The 21,987-nt window shown below is 44.8% G+C and overlaps 1 protein-coding gene across 1 annotated transcript in view; it reads left to right on the top strand.

The window, feature by feature from the left end:
* Positions 1-368: 368 nt before the first annotated feature.
* The window catches only part of LOC106596812 (unconventional myosin-XV), a 70,426-nt gene continuing 48,807 nt past the window's right edge, over positions 369-21,987 (top strand). The window contains exons 1-6 of the mRNA XM_045714222.1: positions 369-895; positions 1,768-2,197; positions 7,302-7,384; positions 7,475-7,538; positions 9,352-9,461; positions 12,227-12,301. Coding sequence (XP_045570178.1) covers positions 369-895; positions 1,768-2,197; positions 7,302-7,384; positions 7,475-7,538; positions 9,352-9,461; positions 12,227-12,301 — 1,289 coding nt within the window. The remainder of the gene's footprint in view (positions 896-1,767; positions 2,198-7,301; positions 7,385-7,474; positions 7,539-9,351; positions 9,462-12,226; positions 12,302-21,987) is intronic.

Below are 21,987 nucleotides of genomic sequence, written 5' to 3'. Positions count from 1 at the left end.
CCCCCCACCACCCTCAACACAAGCAACCTTCTTCCCCTCTGCCGCCCCGTGCCCCATCTCCCTTCCGCAGCTTCTCCCCAGCCTCCTTCAGATCCCCCCACAACCCCAGTCTTCCCCATCACTCCCAGGTCGTGACCCAGTACAACCACACGATGGAGCCAGGAGCCTCTCCCTTACTGACCAACGCTGACCTTAGAGGAGCAAACTACACCTTCCCTGAGCAGCGACCCACCTCCCCGATCCCTCCCTCCGTTACGATCCTCGTTCCTCCCCTCTCCAGAACTCTTACCTGCGTAACACGTCCTACAGTTCGCCTGTGCGGAGAGGCCCCTCTCCTTCGCCTGGCGGCCAGCTGATGACGTCATATGATGGACGGGTTAGCCAGGGTTCCCTCCCCCAGCCGTCTAACGCCTCCTACTCCTCCCCGCTGGCCTCCTCTCCTCTCCAGAGGAATGCATCCCTCTACACCCCTGTCCTCTCCCCTTATCAGACCCAGTCCTCCTCACCTCGTCTCTCCGGTGCCACGCTCAGCCCCTCGGCTCCGCAACGCTTCCTACGCCTCCCCCGCTCTTCACAGACCTCCTCCTCCCTCCTCCTCCTCCCCAACGCTGTCCGCCACTCTTAGCTCCTCCCGCCGCCTACGGGGGTCAGCATTCCGCCTGCCCGACGGTTCCGTGATGATGTCGGGGGGTGCCGAGGGGAACGAGAGGAGTGGAGGTTCTCCTGGTTCCGTCTCTCTGATGTCTAATGCTCTGCAGAACACCAGCATGAGACAAGCTACCTACCGCCTACCAGACGGTTCTCTGGTCACCAGGACTGAACCCAATCCTCAACCGTCCTCCTTCTCTCCGAACCTCTCCTCCGCTCTCCTCAACCCCAACATGCAACAGGCTACGTATAAATTACCAGACGGGACGCTAGTAACCCAGAACGAGCCTCAACCGATTCCCTCTCCCTCGTTCTCTCCGAATCTCTCCTCAGCTCTTCTCAACCCAAACCTCCGTCAGGCTACGTACCGTTTACCGGACGGAACTCTAGTAACCAGGACTGAACAAACTCCTCAGCCGTCCTCTCCGATGCTCTCCTCTGCCCTCCTCAACCAAAATGTTACCAAGGCTACGTACAGATTACCGGATGGAACTCTAGTAACCAGGACTGAACAAACTCCTCAGCCGTCCCTCTCCGATGCTCTCCTCTGCCCTCCTCAACCAAAATGTTACCAAGGCTACGTACAGATTACCGGACGGAACTCTAGTAACCAGGACTGAACAAACTCCTCAGCCGTCCTCTCCGATGCTCTCCTCTGCCCTCCTCAACCAAAATGTTACCAAGGCTACGTACAGATTACCGGACGGAACTCTAGTAACCAGGACTGAACAAACTCCTCAGCCGTCCTCTCCGATGCTCTCCTCTGCCCTCCTCAACCAAAATCTTACCAAGGCTACGTACAGATTACCGGATGGAACTCTAGTAACCAGGACTGAACAAACTCCTCAGCCGTCCTCTCCGATGCTCTCCTCTGCCCTCCTCAACCAAAATGTTACCAAGGCTACGTACCGTTTACCCGACGGAACTCTAGTAACCAGGAACGAGCCTCAGCAACCTTCTTCTCCTAACCTCTCCTCTGCTCTCCTCAACCCTAACGTCCGTGGAGCCTCCTATAGGGGCGGGTCTCTGGCCCCCCTAGCCCCTCCCCCAACCTGTCCTCTGCTCTCCAGAACCAGAACCTGCGTTCAGCCACTTACAGACTTCCTGACGGGACCTTAGTGACCCGGACCCAGCCCAGCACCCCCAGCTTGGCAATGCCCTACAGAACCAGAACCTCCGTGGGGCTTCCTACCGCCTGCCGTCCTCGCTGGAGGATCCCGGAGGGGGGCGACACGCCGTGGTCATGCCCCAGGTGCAGGGCTCTGGGCTGGGGAAAGGGGCAGGGCATCACTGGGCTCAGGGCCCAGGGCCTGGGGCTGGGATGGGGACACAGCCCGGGGGTCCAAGGGAGCAGGTGGACGTATGGGGGTCAGAGACAGTGCTGCCCCACCCCACCGTCCAGAACCTCACCAAGTGGTCCATGTACCGGGATGAGGAGCTACTGGACCCACCGGGGCCCCTCCACCATGGACAGAGAGAGATGGAAGACCTGGAGCCGGACTGGGCTCCTAACAGGGAAGGGGAACCCACTGGGCCCTGGTATGATAAGGTAATACTGGTTTAACTATAGAAGCCACTGGGCCCTGGTATGATAAGGTAATACTGGTTTAACTATAGAACCCACTGGGCCCTGGTATGATAAGGTAATACTGGTTTAACTATAGAACCCACTGGGCACTGGTATGATAAGGTAATGTTGGTTTAACTATAGAACCCACTGGGCCCTGGTATGATAAGGTAATACTGGTTTAACTATAGAACCCACTGGGCCCTGGTATGATAAGGTAATACTGGTTTAACTATAGAACCCACTGGGCCCTGGTATGATAAGGTAATACTGGTTTAACTATAGAACCCACTGGGCCCTGGTATGATAAGGTAATACTGGTTTAACTATAGAACCCGCAGTGCCCTGGTATGATAAGGTAATGCTGGTTAAACTATAGAACCCACCGGGCCCTGGTATGATAAGGTAATACTGGTTTAACTATAGAGCCCACTGGGCCCTGGCATGATAAGGTAATACTGGTTTAACTATAGAACCCACTGGGCCCTGGTATGATAAGGTAATACTGGTTTAACTATAGAACCCACTGGGCCCTGGTATGATAAGGTAATACTGGTTTAACTATAGAGCCCACTGGGCCCTGGTATGATAAGGTAATACTGGTTTAACTATAGAGCCCACTGGGCCCTGGTATGATAAGGTAATACTGGTTTAACTATAGAACACACTGGGCCCTGGTATGATAAGGTAATACTGGTTTAACTATAGAACCCACTGGGCCCTGGTATGATAAGGTAATACTGGTTTAACTATAGAACCCACTGGGCCCTGGTATGATAAGGTAAAACTGGTTTAACTATAGAACCCACTGGGCCCTGGTATGATAAGGTAATACTGGTTTAACTATAGAACCCACTGGGCCCTGGTATGATAAGGTAATACTGGTTTAACTATAGAACCCACTGGGCCCTGGTATGATAAGGTAATACTGGTTTAACTATAGAGCCCACTGGGCCCTGGTATGATAAGGTAATACTGGTTTAACTATAGAACCCACTGGGCCCTGGTATGATAAGGTAATACTGGTTTAACTATAGAACCCACTGGGCCCTGGTATGATAAGGTAATACTGGTTTAACTATAGAACCCACTGAGCCCTGGTATGATAAGGTAATACTGCTTTAACTATAGAACCCACTGGGCCCTGGTATGATAAGGTAATGTTGGTTTAACTATAGAACCCACTGTGCCCTGGTATGATAAGGTATTACCCTAATACTGAAAATACTTTTAATACAGCTTCTACTGGTATGATAAGGTAATATAGTAAGCTACTACTATAATGATAAAGTAATACAGTAAGCCACTACTGGTAAGATATGGTAATACAGTAGGCTACTACTAGTACGATAAGGTAGTACAGTAGGCCACTACTGTAATGATAAGGTAATACAGTAGGCTACTACTGGTACGATAAGGTAATACTGTTACTACTGGTAATACTGGCAATACTGTTATAAGGTAATACAGTAAACCACTACTGGTATGATAAGGTAATACAGTTAATACTGGTACTGATGGTACGATAAGTTAATACAGCAAGGCCACCGCTGGTATGATAAGGTAGTACAGTAGGCTACAACTGGTATGATAAGGTAACACAGTTAATACTGGTACTACTGGTATGGTGAGGTCATACAGCAGGCTGCTACTGTTATGATAAGGTAATACTGGTACTGCTGGTACGATGAGGTCATACAGCAGGCTGCTACTGTTATGATAAGGTAATACTGGTACTACTGGTACGATGAGGTCATACAGCAGGCTGCTACTGTTATGATAAGGTACTACTGGTACAATGAGGTCATACAGCAGGCTGCTGCTGTTATGATAAGGTAATACTGGTAATACTGGTACGATGAGGTCATACAGCAGGCTGCTACTGTTATGATAAGGTACTACTGGTACGATGAGGTCATACAGCAGACTGCTACTGTTATGATAAGGTAATACTGGTACGATGAGGTCATACAGCAGGCTGCTACTGTTATGATAAGGTACTACTGGTACGATGAGGTCATACAGCAGGCTGCTACTGTTATGATAAGGTACTACTGGTACGATGAGGTCATACAGCAGGCTGCTACTGTTATGATAAGGTAATACTGGTACTACTGGTACGGTGAGGTCATACAGCAGGCTGCTACTGTTATGATAAGGTACTACTGGTACGATGAGGTCATACAGCAGGCTGCTACTGTTATGATAAGGTAATACTGGTAATACTGGTACGATGAGGTCATACAGCAGGCTGCTACTGTTATGATAAGGTACTACTTGTACGATGAGGTCATACAGCAGACTGCTACTGTTATGATAAGGTACTACTGGTACGATGAGGTCATACAGCAGACTGCTACTGTTAAGATAAGGTACTACTGGTACGATGAGGTCATACAGCAGACTGCTACTGTTATGATAAGGTACTACTGGTACGATGAGGTCATACAGCAGGCTGCTACTGTTATGATAAGGTAATACTGGTACTACTGGTACGATGTTGCTCAGGTCCTCCGAGAGAGAAAGAGAATTAAAGAAAGAAAGAAAGAAAGAGAGAGAGAGAATTAGAGAGAGCATACTTAAATAATATTAATATTTAATAATACTTAAATTCACACAGGCCACAGAATAAGACAGGAGAAATACTCCAGATGTAACAGACTGACCCTAGCCCTCCCGACACATAAACTACTGCAGCAGAAATACTGGAGGCTGAGACAGGAGGGGTCAGGAGACACTGTGGCCCCATCCGACGATAACCCCCGGACAGGGCCAAACAGGCAGGATATAACACTTTGCCAAAGCACAGCCCCCAGGGTTAACTTCAACCACCAACTTACCATCCTGACACAAGGCCGAGTATAGCCCACAAAGATCTCCCCGCCACGGCACAACCCAAGGGGGGGGTGGGGCGCCAACCCAGACAGGAAGACCACGTCAGTGACTCAACCCACTCAAGTGACGCACCCCTCCTAGGGACGGCATGGAAGAGCACCAGTAAGCCAGTGACTCAGCCCCTGTAATAGGGTTAGAGGCAGAGAATCCCAGTGGAAAGAGGGGAACCGGCCAGGCAGAGACAGCAAGGGCGGTTCGTTGCTCGAGTGCCTTTCCGTTCACCTTCACACTCCTGGGCCAGACTATACTTAATCATAGGACCTACTGAAGAGATAAGTCTTCAGTAAAGACTTAAAGGTTGAGACTGAGTCTGCGTCTCTCACATGGGTAGGCAGACCATTCCATAAAAATGGAGCTCTATAGGAGAAAGCCCTGCCTCCAGCTGTTTGCTTAGAAATTCTAGGGACAATTAGGAGGCCTGCGTCTTGTGACCGTAGCGTACGTGTAGGTATGTACGGCAGGACCAAATCGGAAAGATAGGTAGGAGCAAGCCCATGTAATGCTTTGTAGGTTAGCAGTAAAACCTTGAAATCAGCCCTTGCCTTAACAGGAAGCCAGTGTAGGGAGGCTAGCACTGGAGTAATATGATCACATATTTTGGTTCTAGTCAGGATTCTAGCAGCCGTATTTAGCACTAACTGAGGTTTATTTAGTGCTTTATCCGGGTAGCTGGAAAGTAGAGCATTGCAGTAGTCCAGCCTAGAAGTAACGAAAGCATGGATACATTTTTCTGCGTCATTTTTGGACAGAAAGTTTCTGATTTTTGCAATGTTACGTAGATGGAAAAAAGCTGTCCTTGAAACAGTCTTGATATGTTCTTCAAAAGAGAGATCAGGGTCCAGAGTAACGCCGAGGTCCTTCACAGTTTTATTTGAGACGACTGTACAACCATCCAGATTAATTGTCAGATTCAACAGAAGATCTCTTTGTTTCTTGGGACCTAGAACTAGCATCTCTCTTTTGTCCGAGTTTAAAAGTAGAACATTTAGTGAGTTTGGTACACATCTGGTACTACTGGCATGATAAGGTACTACTTGGTACCACTGGTAATACTCATACTACTCGTATGATAAGGTACTACTTGTAAAACGGGTACGATAAGGTAATACTGCTATGATAAGGTAATACTGGTAATACTTTTACAATAAGGCAATACCGGTAATACTGATACGATAAGGTAATACCATTATGATAAGGTAATACTGGTACGATAAGGTAATACTGGTAATACTGGCACGATAAGGTAATACTGGTAATACTGGCACGATAAGGTAATACCGCTAATACTGGCATGATAAGGTAATACCGGTAATACTGGTACAATAAGGTAATACCGCTAATACTGGCACGATAAGGTAATACCGGTAATACTAGCACGATAAGGTAATACTGGGAATACCGGTGTGATAAGGTAACACCGGCAATACTTTTACAATAAGGTAATACTGGCATGATAAGGCAATACTGGCACGATAAGGTAATACCGGTATGATAAGGTAATACCGGTAATACCGGAACGATAAGGTAATACTGGGACGATAAGATAATACCGGCATGATAAGGTAATACCGGTCCGATAAGGTAATACCGGTACGATAAGGCAATACTGATACGATAAGGTAATACCGGTCCGATAAGGTAATACCGGTCCGATAAGGTAATACCGGCACGATAAGGTAATACCGGTACGAGAAGGTAATACCGGTACGATAAGGTAATACCGGTACGATAAGGTAACGCCGGTACGATAAGGTAATACCGGTACGATAAGGTAATACCGGTCCGATAAGGTAATACCGGCACGATAAGGTAATACCGGTACGAGAAGGTAATACTGGTACGATAAGGTAATACCGGTACGATAAGGTAACGCCGGTACGATAAGGTAATACCGGTACGATAAGGTAATACCGGTACGATAAGGTAATACCGGTACGATAAGGTAACACCGGTACGATAAGGTAATACCGGTACGATAAGGTAACACCCCGGTACGATAAGGTAACACCGGTACGATAAGGCAACACCCCGGTACGATAAGGTAACACCGGCCCGATAAAGTGGTACTGGAATGCGATGACTTGTGAACGTCGGTAGATGAACTCAGCGGTCTGTCTTGTCTTGTCTGTCTGTCTGTGTGTCTGTCTGTCTGTCTGTGTGTCTGTCTGTCTGTCTGTCTGTCTGCGTGTAGATGTTCTTCATCCGCAGCCTGCCCAGCACGGCGTACCGGGAGCAGCGGGAGGAAGACGGAGTCGAGGACATGACACAGCTGCGGTGAGAGAAATGCAAACGCAAACGGAGCCTTATTTTTAACGGCTAAAGGACGAAGCGTATTTCATAGCTGGTCTCTCTGTGTTGTTCCAGGGAGCTGTCTGAAAGAGCTGTGCTGCTCAACCTGAAGAAGAGGTTTGAGAGACGGGTCGTCTACGTGAGTTCACTGACAACACACTGGACACTGGTACTGCCCGTCTATTCTTGTTCTGAGAAAATGGAGTTTATTCCATGCGCGAAATTGCCAAGAAACTGAAGATCTCGTACAACGCTGTGTACTACTCCCTTCACAGAACAGAGCAAACTGGCTCTAACCAGAATAGAAAGAGGAGTGGGAGGCCCCGTGCACAACTGAGCAAGAGGACAAGCGCATTAGAGTGTCTAGTTTTGAGAAACAGACGCCTCACAAGTCCTCAGCTGGCAGCTTCATTAAATAGTACCCGCAAAACACCAGTCTCAACGTCAACAGTGAAGAGGCGACTCCGGGATGTTGGTCTTCTCTCTAGCCTCAGTGAAACCCCTACTAGATGTTCAACATGTATCTCTCTGTCGTCCTGGTCTCAGTGAACCCCCTACTAGATGTTCAACATGTATCTCTCTGTCGTCCTGGTCTCAGTGAACCCCCTACTAGATGTTCAACATGTATCTCTCTGTCGTCCTGGTCTCAGTGAACCCCTACTAGATGTTCAACATGTATCTCTCTGTCGTCCTGGCCTCAGTGAAACCCCTACTAGATGTTCAACATGTATCTCTCTGTCGTCCTGGTCTCAGTGAACCCCCTACTAGATGTTCAACATGTATCTCTCTGTCGTCCTGGTCTCAGTGAACCCCTACTAGATGTTCAACATGTATCTCTCTGTCGTCCTGGTCTCAGTGAACCCCTACTAGATGTTCAACATGTATCTCTCTGTCGTCCTGGTCTCAGTGAATCCTCTAGACATATATAGGTAGTATCCTGGTCCTCTAGACATATATAGGTAGTATCCTGGTCCTCTGGACATATATAGGTAGTATCCTGGTCTCAGTGAATCCTCTAGACATATATAGGTAGTATCCTGGTCCTCTAGACATATATAGGTAGTATCCTGGTCCTCTAGACATATATAGGTAGTATCCTGGTCTCAGTGAATCCTCTAGACATATATAGGTAGTATCCTGGTCCTCTAGACATATATAGGTAGTATCCTGGTCCTCTAGACATATATAGGTAGTATCCTGGTCCTCTAGACATATATAGGTAGTATCCTGGTCCTCTAGACATATATAGGTAGTATCCTGGTCCTCTAGACATATATAGGTAGTATCCTGGTCCTCTAGACATATATAGGTAGTATCCTGGTCCTCTGGACATATATAGGTAGTATCCTGGTCCTCTAGACATATATAGGTAGTATCCTGGTCCTCTAGACATATATAGGTAGTATCCTGGTCCTCTGGACATATATAGGTAGTATCCTGGTCCTCTAGACATATATAGGTAGTATCCTGGTCCTCTAGACATATATAGGTAGTATCCTGGTCTCAGTGAATCCTCTAGACATATATAGGTAGTATCCTGGTCCTCTAGACATATATAGGTAGTATCCTGGTCCTCTAGACATATATAGGTAGTATCCTGGTCTCAGTGAATCCTCTAGACATATATAGGTAGTATCCTGGTCCTCTAGACATATATAGGTAGTATCCTGGTCTCAGTGAATCCTCTAGACATATATAGGTAGTATCCTGGTCCTCTAGACATATATAGGTAGTATCCTGGTCCTCTAGACATATATAGGTAGTATCCTGGTCCTCTAGACATATATAGGTAGTATCCTGGTCCTCTAGACATATATAGGTAGTATCCTGGTCCTCTAGACATATATAGGTAGTATCCTGGTCTCAGTAAATCCTCTAGACATATATAGGTAGTATCCTGGTCTCAGTGAATCCTCTACAGGATGTTCAACATGTATCTCTCTGTCGTCTAGACATATATAGGCAGTATCCTGGTCTCAGTGAATCCCTACAGGATGTTCAACATGTATGGAACTGACATGGTGTTGAAGCACAAGGGATCCGCTCTGGGAGAGAACCCTCCGTAAGAACACTTCCTGTTCCTGTGTTGTTGTGATGTGTGTCTGATTGTTAGAAGTGTATTATGTGTGTGTGTGTTTTGTGATTGTGTATCATTGGTGTGTTGTGTGTGTTATTGGTGTATTATTGGTGTATTGTGTGGTTTATTGGTGTATTGTGTGTTATTGGTGTATTATTGGTGTATTGTGTGTGTTATTGGTGTATTATTGGTGTATGATGTGTATTATTGGTGTATTGTCCTTATTATTGGTGTATTATTGGTGTATTGTGTGTATTATTGGTGTATTGTGTGTATTATTGGTGTATTGTGTGTGTTATTGGTGTATTGTGTGTGTTATTGGTGTATTGTGTGTATTATTGGTGTATTATTGGTGTATTGTGTGTGTTATTGGTGTATTATTGCTGTATGATGTGTATTATTGGTGTATTGTCCTTGTTATTGGTGTATTATTGGTGTATTGTGTGTATTATTGGTGTATTGTGTGTATTATTGGTGTATTGTGTGTGTTATTGGTGTATTGTGTGTGTTATTGGTGTATTGTGTGTATTATTGGTGTATTATTGGTGTATTTTGTGGTATATTGGTGTATTGTGTGTGTTATTGGTGTATTATTGGTGTATTGTGTGTATTATTGGTGTATTGTGTGTGTTATTGGTGTATTGTGTGTATTATTGGTGTATTGTGTGTATTATTGGTGTATTATTGGTGTATTGTGTGTGTTATTGGTGTATTATTGGTGTATTGTGTGGTTTATTGGTGTATTGTGTGTTATTGGTGTATTGTGTGTATTATTGGTGTATTATTGGTCTATGATGTGTATTATTGGTGTATTGTCCTTGTTATTGGTGTATTATTGGTGTATTGTGTGTATTATTGGTGTATTGTGTGTATTATTGGTGTATTGTGTGTGTTATTGGTGTATTGTGTGTGTTATTGGTGTATTATTGGTGTATTGTGTGTATTATTGGTGTATTGTGTGTATTATTGGTGTATTATTGGGGTATTGTGTGTGTTATTGGTGTATTATTGGTGTATTGTGTGTATTACTGGTGTATTGTGTGTGTTATTGGTGCATTATTGGTGTATTGTGTGTGTTATTGGTGTATTATTGGTGTATTGTGTGTATTATTGGTGTATTGTGTGTTTTATTGGTGTATTGTGTGTATTATTGGTGTATTGTGTGCATTATTGGTGTATTGTGTGTATTATTGGTGTATTGTGTGTATTATTGGTGTTTTGTGTGTATTATTGGTGTATTGTGTGTATTATTGGTGTATTGTGCATATTATTGGTGTATTGTGTGTGTTATTGGTGTATTGTGTGTATTATTGGTGTATTGTGTGTATTATTGGTGTATTATTGGTGTATTGTGTGTATTATTGGTGTATTGTGTGTATTATTGGCGTATTATTGGTGTATTGTGTGTATTATTGGTGTATTGTGTGTTTCATTGGTGTATTGTGTGTATTATTGGTGTATATTGGTGTATTATTGGTGTATTATTGGTGTAGTATTGGTGTAGTATTGGTGTATTATTGGTGTATTGTGTGTATTATTGGTGTATTATTGGTGTATTGTGTGTATTATTGGTGTATTGTGTGTTTCATTGGTGTATTGTGTGTATTATTGGTGTATATTGGTGTATTGTGTGTATTATTGGTGTATTATTGGTGTATTGTGTGTATCATTGGTGTATTATTGGTGTATTGTGTGTATTATTGGTGTATTAATGGTGTAGTATTGGTGTAATATTGGTGTATTGTGTGTTTTATTGGTGTAGTGTGTGTATTATTGGTGTATTGTGTGTTTTATTGGTGTATTGTGTGTATTATTGGTGTATTGTGTGTATTGTTGCTGTATTGTGTGTATTATTGCTGTATTGTGTGTATTATTGGTGTATTGTGTGTATTATTGGTGTATTGTGTGTGTTATTGGTGTATTGTGTGTGTTATTGGTGTATTATTGGTGTATTGTGTGTATTATTGGTGTATTGTGTGTATTATTGGTGTATTGTGTGTATTATTGGTGTATTATTGGGGTATTGTGTGTGTTATTGGTGTATTATTGGTGTATTGTGTGTGTTATTGGTGCATTATTGGTGTATTGTGTGTGTTATTGGTGTATTATTGGTGTATTGTGTGTATTATTGGTGTATTGTGTGTTTTATTGGTGTATTGTGTGTATTTTTGGTGTATTGTGTGCATTATTGGTGTATTGTGTGTATTATTGGTGTATTGTGTGTATTATTGGTGTATTGTGTGTATTATTGGTGTATTGTGCGTATTATTGGTGTATTGTGTGTATTATTGGTGTATTGTGTGTATTATTGGTGTATTGTGTGTATTGTTGGTGTATTGTGTGTAGTATTGGTGTAGTATGTGTGTATTATTGGTGTAGTATTGTTGTATTGTGTGTATTATTGGTGTATTATTGGTGTATTGTGCGTATTATTGGTGTATTGTCTGTATTATTGGTGTATTGTGTGTTTCATTGGTGTATTGTGTGTATTATTGGTGTATATTGGTGTATTATTGGTGTATTATTGGTGTAGTATTGGTGTATTGTGTGTATTATTGGTGTGTTGTGTGTATTATTGGTGTATTATTGGTGTATTGTGCATATTATTGGTGTATTGTGCGTATTATTGGTGTATTGTGTGTATTATTGCTGTATTGTGTGTATTATTGCTGTATTGTGTGTATTGTTGCTGTATCGTGAGATAAAGGATGTGTTTTTCATGTGAATGTTTAACTGTGTTCCTCCCCCAGACACCTGTTTGCCATAGCAAACGTCTCCTACACCACAATGATGGATGCCAAACAGAACCAGGTTATTATAATCAGGTAACTACACAACACAGCTGATACCAGGTTATTATAATCAGGTAACTACACAACACAGCTGATACCAGGTTATTATAATCAGGTAACTACACAACACAGCTGATACCAGGTTATTATAATCGGGTAACTACACGACACAGCTGATACCAGGTTATTATAATCAGGTAACTACACAACACAGCTGATACCAGGTTATTATAATCAGGTAACTACACAACACAGCTGATACCAGGTTATTATAATCGGGTAACTACACAACACAGCTGATACCAGGTTATTATAATCAGGTAACTACACAACACAGCTGATACCAGGTTATTATAAACGGGTAACTACACGACACAGCTGATACCAGGTTATTATAATTGGGTAACTACACGACACAGCTGATACCAGGTTATTATAATCAGGTAACTACACGACACAGCTGATACCAGGTTATTATAATCACGTAACTACACAACACAGCTGATACCAGGTTATTATAATCAGGTAACTACACAACACAGCTGATACCAGGTTATTATAATCGGGTAACTACAAGACACAGCTGATACCAGGTTATTATAATCGGGTAACTACACGACACAGCTGATACCAGGTTATTATAATCAGGTAACTACACAACACAGCTGATACCAGGTTATTATAATCGGGTAACTACACAACACAGCTGATACCAGGTTATTATAATCGGGTAACTACACAACACAGCTGATACCAGGTTATTATAATCGGGTAACTACACAACACAGCTGATAACAGGTTATTATATTCAGGTAACTACACAACACAGCTGATACCAGGTTATTATAATCGGGTAACTACACAACACAGCTGATACCATGTTATTATAATCTGGTAACTACACAACACAGCTGATACCAGGTTATTATAATCAGGTAACTACACAACACAGCTGATACCAGGTTATTATAATCAGGTAACTACACAACACAGCTGATACCAGGTTATTATAATCAGGTAACTACACAACACAGCTGATACCAGGTTATTATAATCAGGTAACTACACAACACAGCTGATACCAGGTTATTATAATCAGGTAACTACACAACACAGCTGATACCAGGTTATTATAATCAGGTAACTACACAACACAGCTGATACCAGGTTATTATAATCGGGTAACTACACAACACAGCTGATACCAGGTTATTATAATCAGGTAACTACACAACACAGCTGATAACAGGTTATTATATTCAGGTAACTACACAACACAGCTGATACCAGGTTATTATAATCGGGTAACTACACAACACAGCTGATACCATGTTATTATAATCTGGTAACTACACAACACAGCTGATACCAGGTTATTATAATCGGGTAACTACACAACACAGCTGATACCAGGTTATTCTAATCGGGTAACTACACAACACAGCTGATACCAGGTTATTATAATCAGGTAACTACACAACACAGCTGATACCAGGTTATTATAATCAGGTAACTACACAACACAGCTGATACCAGGTTATTATAATCAGGTAACTACACAACACAGCTGATACCAGGTTATTATAATCAGGTAACTACACAACACAGCTGATACCAGGTTATTATAATCAGGTAACTACACAACACAGCTGATACCAGGTTATTATAATCAGGTAACTACACAACACAGCTGATACCAGGTTATTATAATCAGGTAACTACACAACACAGCTGATACCAGGTCATTATAATCGGGTAACTACACAACACAGCTGATACCAGGTTATTATAATCGGGTAACTACACAACACAGCTGATACCAGGTTATTATAATAGGGTAACTACACAACACAGCTGATACCAGGTTATTATAATCAGGTAACTACACAACACAGCTGATACCAGGTTATTATATTCAGGTAACTACACAACACAGCTGATACCAGGTTATTATAATCAGGTAACTACACAACACAGCTGATACCAGGTTATTATAATCGGGTAACTACACAACACAGCTGATACCAGGTTATTATAATCAGGTAACTACACAACACAGCTGATACCAGGTTATTATAATCAGGTAACTACACAACACAGCTGATACCAGGTTATTATAATCGGGTAACTACACAACACAGCTGATACCAGGTTATTATAATCAGGTAACTACACAACACAGCTGATACCAGGTTATTATAATCAGGTAACTACACAACACAGCTGATACCAGGTTATTATAATCGGGTAACTACACAACACAGCTGATACCAGGTTATTATAATCGGGTAACTACACAACACAGCTGATACCAGGTTATTATAATCAGGTAACTACACAACACAGCTGATACCAGGTTATTATAATCAGGTAACTACACAACACAGCTGATACCAGGTTATTATAATCAGGTAACTACACAACACAGCTGATACCAGGTTATTATAATCGGGTAACTACACAACACAGCTGATACCAGGTCATTATAATCGGGTAACTACACAACACAGCTGATACCAGGTTATTATAATCAGGTAACTACACAACACAGCTGATACCAGGTTATTATAATCGGGTAACTACACAACACAGCTGATACCAGGTTATTATAATCAGGTAACTACACAACACAGCTGATACCAGGTTATTATAATCAGGTAACTACACAACACAGCTGATACCAGGTTATTATTATCGGGTAACTACACAACACAGCTAGAGGGACACCCCCCCCCCCAGGACACTCCAGCTGTGATCTATAGGAGCCCCCCCCCCCAGGACACTCTAGCTGTGTTCTATAGGACCCCCCAGGACACTCTAGCTGTGTTCTATAGGACCCCCCCAGGACACTCTAGCTGTAATCTATAGGAGCCCCCCCCCCAGGACACTCTAGCTGTGTTCTATAGGACCCCCCCCAGGACACTCTAGCTGTGTTCTATAGGACCCCCCCAGGACACTCTAGCTGTGTTCTATAGGACCCCCCAGGACACTCTAGCTGTGTTCTATAGGACCACCCCAGGACACTCTAGCTGTGTTCTATAGGACCCCCCCAGGACACTCTAGCTGTGTTCTATAGGACCCCCCCAGGACACTCTAGCTGTGTTCTATAGGACCCCCCCAGGACACTCTAGCTGTGTTCTATAGGACCCCCCCAGGACACTCTAGCTGTGTTCTATAGGACCCCCCCAGGACACTCTAGCTGTGTTCTATAGGACCCCCCAGGACACTCTAGCTGTGTTCTATAGGACCCCCCCCCCAGGACACTCTAACTGTGTTCTATAGGACCCCCCCAGGACACTCTAGCTGTGTTCTGAAGGACCCCCCAAAACACTCTAGCTGTGTTCTATAGGACCCCCCCAGGACACTCTAGCTGTGTTCTATAGGACCCCCCCTGGACACTCTAGCTGTGTTGTATACGACCCCCCCCCAGGACACTCTAGCTGTGTTCTATAGGACCCCCCCAGGACAATCTAGCTGTGTTCTATAGGACCCCCCAGGACACTCTAGCTGTGTTCTATAGGACCCCCCAAGACACTCTAGCTGTGTTCTGAAGGACCCCCCAGGACACTCTAGCTGTGTTCTATTGGACCCCCCAGTACACTCTAGCTGTGTTCTATAGGACCCCCCCAGGACACTCTAGCTGTGTTCAATAGGACCCCCCCAGGACACTCTAGCTGTGTTCTATAGGACCCCCCCCAGGACACTCTAGCTGTGTTCTATAGGACCCCCACCCCAGGACACTCTAGCTGTGTTCTATAGGACCCCCCACCAGGACACTCTAGCTGTGTTCTATAGGACCCCCCCAGGACACTCTAGCTGTGTTCTATAGGACCCCCCCAGGACACTCTAGCTGTGTTCTATAGGACCCCCCCAGGACACTCTAGCTGTGTTCTATAGGACCCCCCAGGTCACTCTAGCTGTGTTCTATAGGACCCCCCAGGACACTCTAGCTGTGTTCTATAGGACCCCCCCAGGACACTCTAGCTGTGTTCTATAGGACCCTCCCCAGGACACTCTAGCTGTGTTCTATAGGACCCCCCCAGGACACTCTAGCTGTGTTCTATAGGACCCCCCAGGACACTCTAGCTGTGTTCTATAGGACCCCCAGGACACTCTAGCTGTGTTCTATAGGACCCCCCAGGACACTCTAGCTGTGTTCTATAGGACCCCCCCCCAGGACACTCTAGCTGTGTTCTATTGGACCCCCCAGTACACTCTAGCTGTGTTCTATAGGACCCCCCAGGACACTCTAGCTGTGTTCAATAGGACCCTCCCCAGGACACTCTAGCTGTGTTCTATAGGACCCCCCCCAGGACACTATAGCTGTGTTCTATAGGACCCCCCCCAGGACACTCTAGCTGTGTTCTGAAGGACCCCCCAGGACACTCTAGCTGTGTTCTATAGGACCCCCCCAAGGACACTCTAGCTGTGTTCTATAGGACCCCCCAGGACACTCTAGCTGTGTTCTATAGGACCCCCCCCAGGACACTCTAGCTTTGTTCTATAGGACCCCCCCAGGACACTCTAGCTGTGTTCTATATGACCCCCCCAGGACACTCTAGCTGTGTTCTATAGGACCCCCCCAGGACACTCTAGCTGTGTTCTATAGGACCCCCCCAGGACACTCTAGCTGTGTTCTATAGGACCCCCCAGGACACTCTAGCTGTGTTCTATATGACCCCCCCAGGACACTCTAGCTGTGTTCTATAGGACCCCCCCAGGACACTCTAGCTGTGTTCTATAGGACCCCCCCCCCAGGACACTCTAGCTGTGTTCTATATGACCCCCCAGGACACTCTAGCTGTGTTCTATAGGACCCCCCCAGGACACTCTAGCTGTGTTCTATAGGACCCCCCCCAGGACACTCTAGCTGTGTTCTATAGGACCCCCCCAGGACACTCTAGCTGTGTTCTATATGACCCCCCCAGGACACTCTAGCTGTGTTCTATAGGACCCCCCCCAGGACACTCTAGCTGTGTTCTATAGGACCCCCCCCCAGGACACTCTAGCTGTGTTCTATAGGACCCCCCCCAGGACACTCTAGCTGTGTTCTATAGGACCCCCCCCCCAGGACACTCTAGCTGTGTTCTATAGGACCCCCCCAGGACACTCTAGCTGTGTTCTATAGGACCCCCCCCAGGACACTCTAGCTTTGTTCTATAGGACCCCCCCTCCCCAGGACACTCTAGCTGTGTTCTATAGGACCCCCCCCCCAGGACACTCTAGCTGTGTTCTATAGGACCCCCCCCAGGACACTCTAGCTGTGTTCTATAGGACCCCCCCCCCAGGACACTCTAGCTGTGTTCTATAGGACCCCCCCCCCAGGACACTCTAGCTGTGTTCTGAAGGAGAGACCTGTAAGGAAAGACCAGCCATGTCTGTGTCCGTATCAGAGTCGTGTCCTCAGAGGGTTGTGTGAAGTCGTCCCAGCGACCACATTCCAGCGTTTAGGTTTCACCCCTCCGTCTCCGGTTAACTGTCCTCCGTTACCGTCACCCTACACCGAGCACACACCGCTCCACTCTGGATAGTTATCTATAATGATGCTGTTTAGCGGTAAGCTGTTGGCAGTGGCGGAGGTATCGAAAAGCCTTGTTGGGTTTTTTGACAGGGAAGTCATTCCGTGACCAGAGGGGAGAATCTTTTCCCAGATGAGCCCTTGCGGAAAACACATTCCAACACGTACGATATAGAATGAAACAGACAGGTTTAGGTGTCTTTTTCATTGGCCCGGAACGAACCAATGAGGACCAGAACATCTCGTCTCAGACAGCTCTTATTCCCCATAAAGGGTCCCGAAAACTCAAATCAGAGGGAGTAATAAACCTCGGGGAACAATGGTGAGTTCTAGAACCATCCCCCAGTAATAAACCTCAGGGAACAATGGTGAGTTCTAGAACCATCCCCCAGTAATAAACCTCAGGGAACAATGGTGAGTTCTAGAACCATCCCCCAGTAATAAACCTCAGGGAACAATGGTGAGTTCTAGAACCATCCCCCAGTAATAAACCTCAGGGAACAATGGTGAGTTCTAGAACCATCCCCCAGTAATAAACCTCAGGGAACAATGGTGAGTTCTAGAACCATCCCCCAGTAATAAACCTCAGGGAACAATGGTGAGTTCTAGAACCATCCCCCAGTAATAAACCTCAGGGAACAATGGTGAGTTCTAGAACCATCACCCAGTAATAAACCTCAGGGAACAATGGTGAGTTCTAGAACCATCACCCAGTAATAAACCTCAGGGAACAATGGTGAGTTCTAGAACCATCCCCCAGTAATAAACCTCAGGGAACAATGGTGAGTTCTAGAACCATCCCCCAGTAATAAACCTCAGGGAACAATGGTGAGTTCTAGAACCATCCCCCAGTAATAAACCTCAGGGAACAATGGTGAGTTCTAGAACCATCCCCAGTAATAAACCTCAGGGAACAATGGTGAGTTCTAGAACCATCCCCCAGTAATAAACCTCAGGGAACAATGGTGAGTTCTAGAACCATCCCCCAGTAATAAACCTCAGGGAACAATGGTGAGTTCTAGAACCATCCCCCAGTAATAAACCTCAGGGAACAATGGTGAGTTCTAGAACCATCCCCCAGTAATAAACCTCAGGGAACAATGGTGAGTTCTAGAACTATCACCCAGTAATAAACCTCAGGGAACAATGGTGAGTTCTAGAACCATCCCCCAGTAATAAACCTCAGGGAACAATGGTGATTTCTAGAACCATCCCCCAGTAATAAACCTCAGGGAACAATGGTGAGTTCTAGAACCATCCCCCAGTAATAAACCTCAGGGAACAATGGTGAGTTCTAGAACCATCACCAGTAATAAACCTCAGGGAACAATGGTGAGTTCTAGAACCATCACCCAGTAATAAACCTCAGGGAACAATGGTGAGTTCTAGAACCATCCCCCAGTAATAAACCTCAGGGAACAATGGTGAGTTCTAGAACCATCCCCCAGTAATAAACCTCAGGGAACAATGGTGAGTTCTAGAACCATCCCCCAGTAATAAACCTCAGGGAACAATGGTGAGTTCTAGAACCATCCCCCAGTAATAAACCTCAGGGAACAATGGTGAGTTCTAGAACCATCACCCAGTAATAAACCTCAGGGAACAATGGTGAGTTCTAGAACCATCCCCCAGTAATAAACCTCAGGGAACAATGGTGAGTTCTAGAACCATCCCCCAGTAATAAACCTCAGGGAACAATGGTGAGTTCTAGAACCATCACCCAGTAATAAACCTCAGGGAACAATGGTGAGTTCTAGAACCATCCCCCAGTAATAAACCTCAGGGAACAATGGTGAGTTCTAGAACCATCACCCAGTAATAAACCTCAGGGAACAATGGTGAGATCTAGAACCATCACCCAGTAATAAACCTCAGGGAACAATGGTGAGTTCTAGAACCATCCCCCAGTAATAAACCTCAGGGAACAATGGTGAGTTCTAGAACCATCCCCCAGTAATAAACCTCAGGGAACAATGGTGAGTTCTAGAACCATCCCCCAGTAATAAACCTCAGGGAACAATGGTGAGTTCTAGAACCATCCCCCAGTAATAAACCTCAGGGAACAATGGTGAGTTCTAGAACCATCACCCAGTAATAAACCTCAGGGAACAATGGTGAGTTCTAGAACCATCCCCCAGTAATAAACCTCAGGGAACAATGGTGAGTTCTAGAATCATCCCCCAGTAATAAACCTCAGGGAACAATGGTGAGTTCTAGAACCATCACCCAGTAATAAACCTCAGGGAACAATGGTGAGTTCTAGAACCATCCCCCAGTAATAAACCTCAGGGAACAATGGTGAGTTCTAGAACCATCCCCCAGTAATAAACCTCAGGGAACAATGGTGAGTTCTAGAACCATCCCCCAGTAATAAACCTCAGGGAACAATGGTGAGTTCTAGAACCATCCCCAAGTAATAAACCTCAGGGAACAATGGTGAGTTCTAGAACCATCACCCAGTAATAAACCTCAGGGAACAATGGTGAGTTCTAGAACCATCACCCAGTAATAAACCTCAGGGAACAATGGTGAGTTCTAGAACCATCCCCCAGTAATAAACCTCAGGGAACAATGGTGAGTTCTAGAACCATCCCCCAGTAATAAACCTCAGGGAACAATGGTGAGTTCTAGAACCATCCCCCAGTAATAAACCTCAGGGAACAATGGTGAGTTCTAGAACCATCCCCCAGTAATAAACCTCAGGGAACAATGGTGAGTTCTAGAACCATCCCCCAGTAATAAACCTCAGGGAACAATGGTGAGTTCTAGAACCATCCCCCAGTAATAAACCTCAGGGAACAATGGTGAGTTCTAGAACCATCACCCAGTAATAAACCTCAGGGAACAATGGTGAGTTCTAGAACCATCCCCCAGTAATAAACCTCAGGGAACAATGGTGAGTTCTAGAACCATCCCGAGTAATAAACCTCAGGGAACAATGGTGAGTTCTAGAACCATCCCGAGTAATAAACCTCAGGGAACAATGGTGAGTTCTAGAACCATCACCAGTAATAAACCTCAGGGAACAATGGTGAGTTCTAGAACCATCACCAGTAATAAACCTCAGGGAACAATGGTGAGTTCTAGAACCATCACCAGTAATAAACCTCAGGGAACAATGGTGAGTTCTAGAACCATCACCAGTAATAAACCTCAGGGAACAATGGTGAGTTCTAGAACCATCATCAGTAATAAACCTCAGGGAACAATGGTGAGTTCTAGAACCATCACCAGTAATAAACCTCAGGGAACAATGGTGAGTTCTAGAACCATCACCAGTAATAAACCTCAGGGAACAATGGTGAGTTCTAGAACCATCACCAGTAATAAACCTCAGGGAACAATGGTGAGTTCTAGAACCATCACCAGTAATAAACCTAAGGGAACAATGGTGAGTTCTAGAACCATCACCAGTAATAAACCTCAGGGAACAATGGTGAGTTCTAGAACCATCCCCCAGTAATAAACCTCAGGGAACAATGGTGAGTTCTAGAACCATCACCAGTAATAAACCTCAGGGAACAATGGTGAGTTCTAGAACCATCCCCCAGTAATAAACCTCAGGGAACAATGGTGAGTTCTAGAACCATCCCCCAGTAATAAACCTCAGGGAACAATGGTGAGTTCTAGAACCATCACCAGTAATAAACCTCAGGGAACAATGGTGAGTTCTAGAACCATCCCCCAGTAATAAACCTCAGGGAACAATGGTGAGTTCTAGAACCATCACCAGTAATAAACCTCAGGGAACAATGGTGAGTTCTAGAACCATCACCAGTAATAAACCTCAGGGAACAATGGTGAGTTCTAGAACCATCACCAGTAATAAACCTCAGGGAACAATGGTGAGTTCTAGAACCATCACCAGTAATAAACCTCAGGGAACAATGGTGAGTTCTAGAACCATCCCCCAGTAATAAACCTCAGGGAACAATGGTGAGTTCTAGAACCATCACCAGTAATAAACATCAGGGAACAATGGTGAGTTCTAGAACCATCACCAGTAATAAACCTCAGGGAACAATGGTGAGTTCTAGAACCATCACCAGTAATAAACCTCAGGGAACAATGGTGAGTTCTAGAACCATCCCCCAGTAATAAACCTCAGGGAACAATGGTGAGTTCTAGAACCATCCCCCAGTAATAAACCTCAGGGAACAATGGTGAGTTCTAGAACCATCACCAGTAATAAACCTCAGGG

The sequence above is a fragment of the Salmo salar genome, unplaced genomic scaffold (assembly GCF_905237065.1).
Source record: "Salmo salar unplaced genomic scaffold, Ssal_v3.1, whole genome shotgun sequence".
Lineage (NCBI taxonomy): Eukaryota > Metazoa > Chordata > Actinopteri > Salmoniformes > Salmonidae > Salmo > Salmo salar.
The sequence above is the reverse complement of the archived record's forward strand: the minus strand, read 5'-3'. Positions and strand labels throughout refer to the sequence as shown.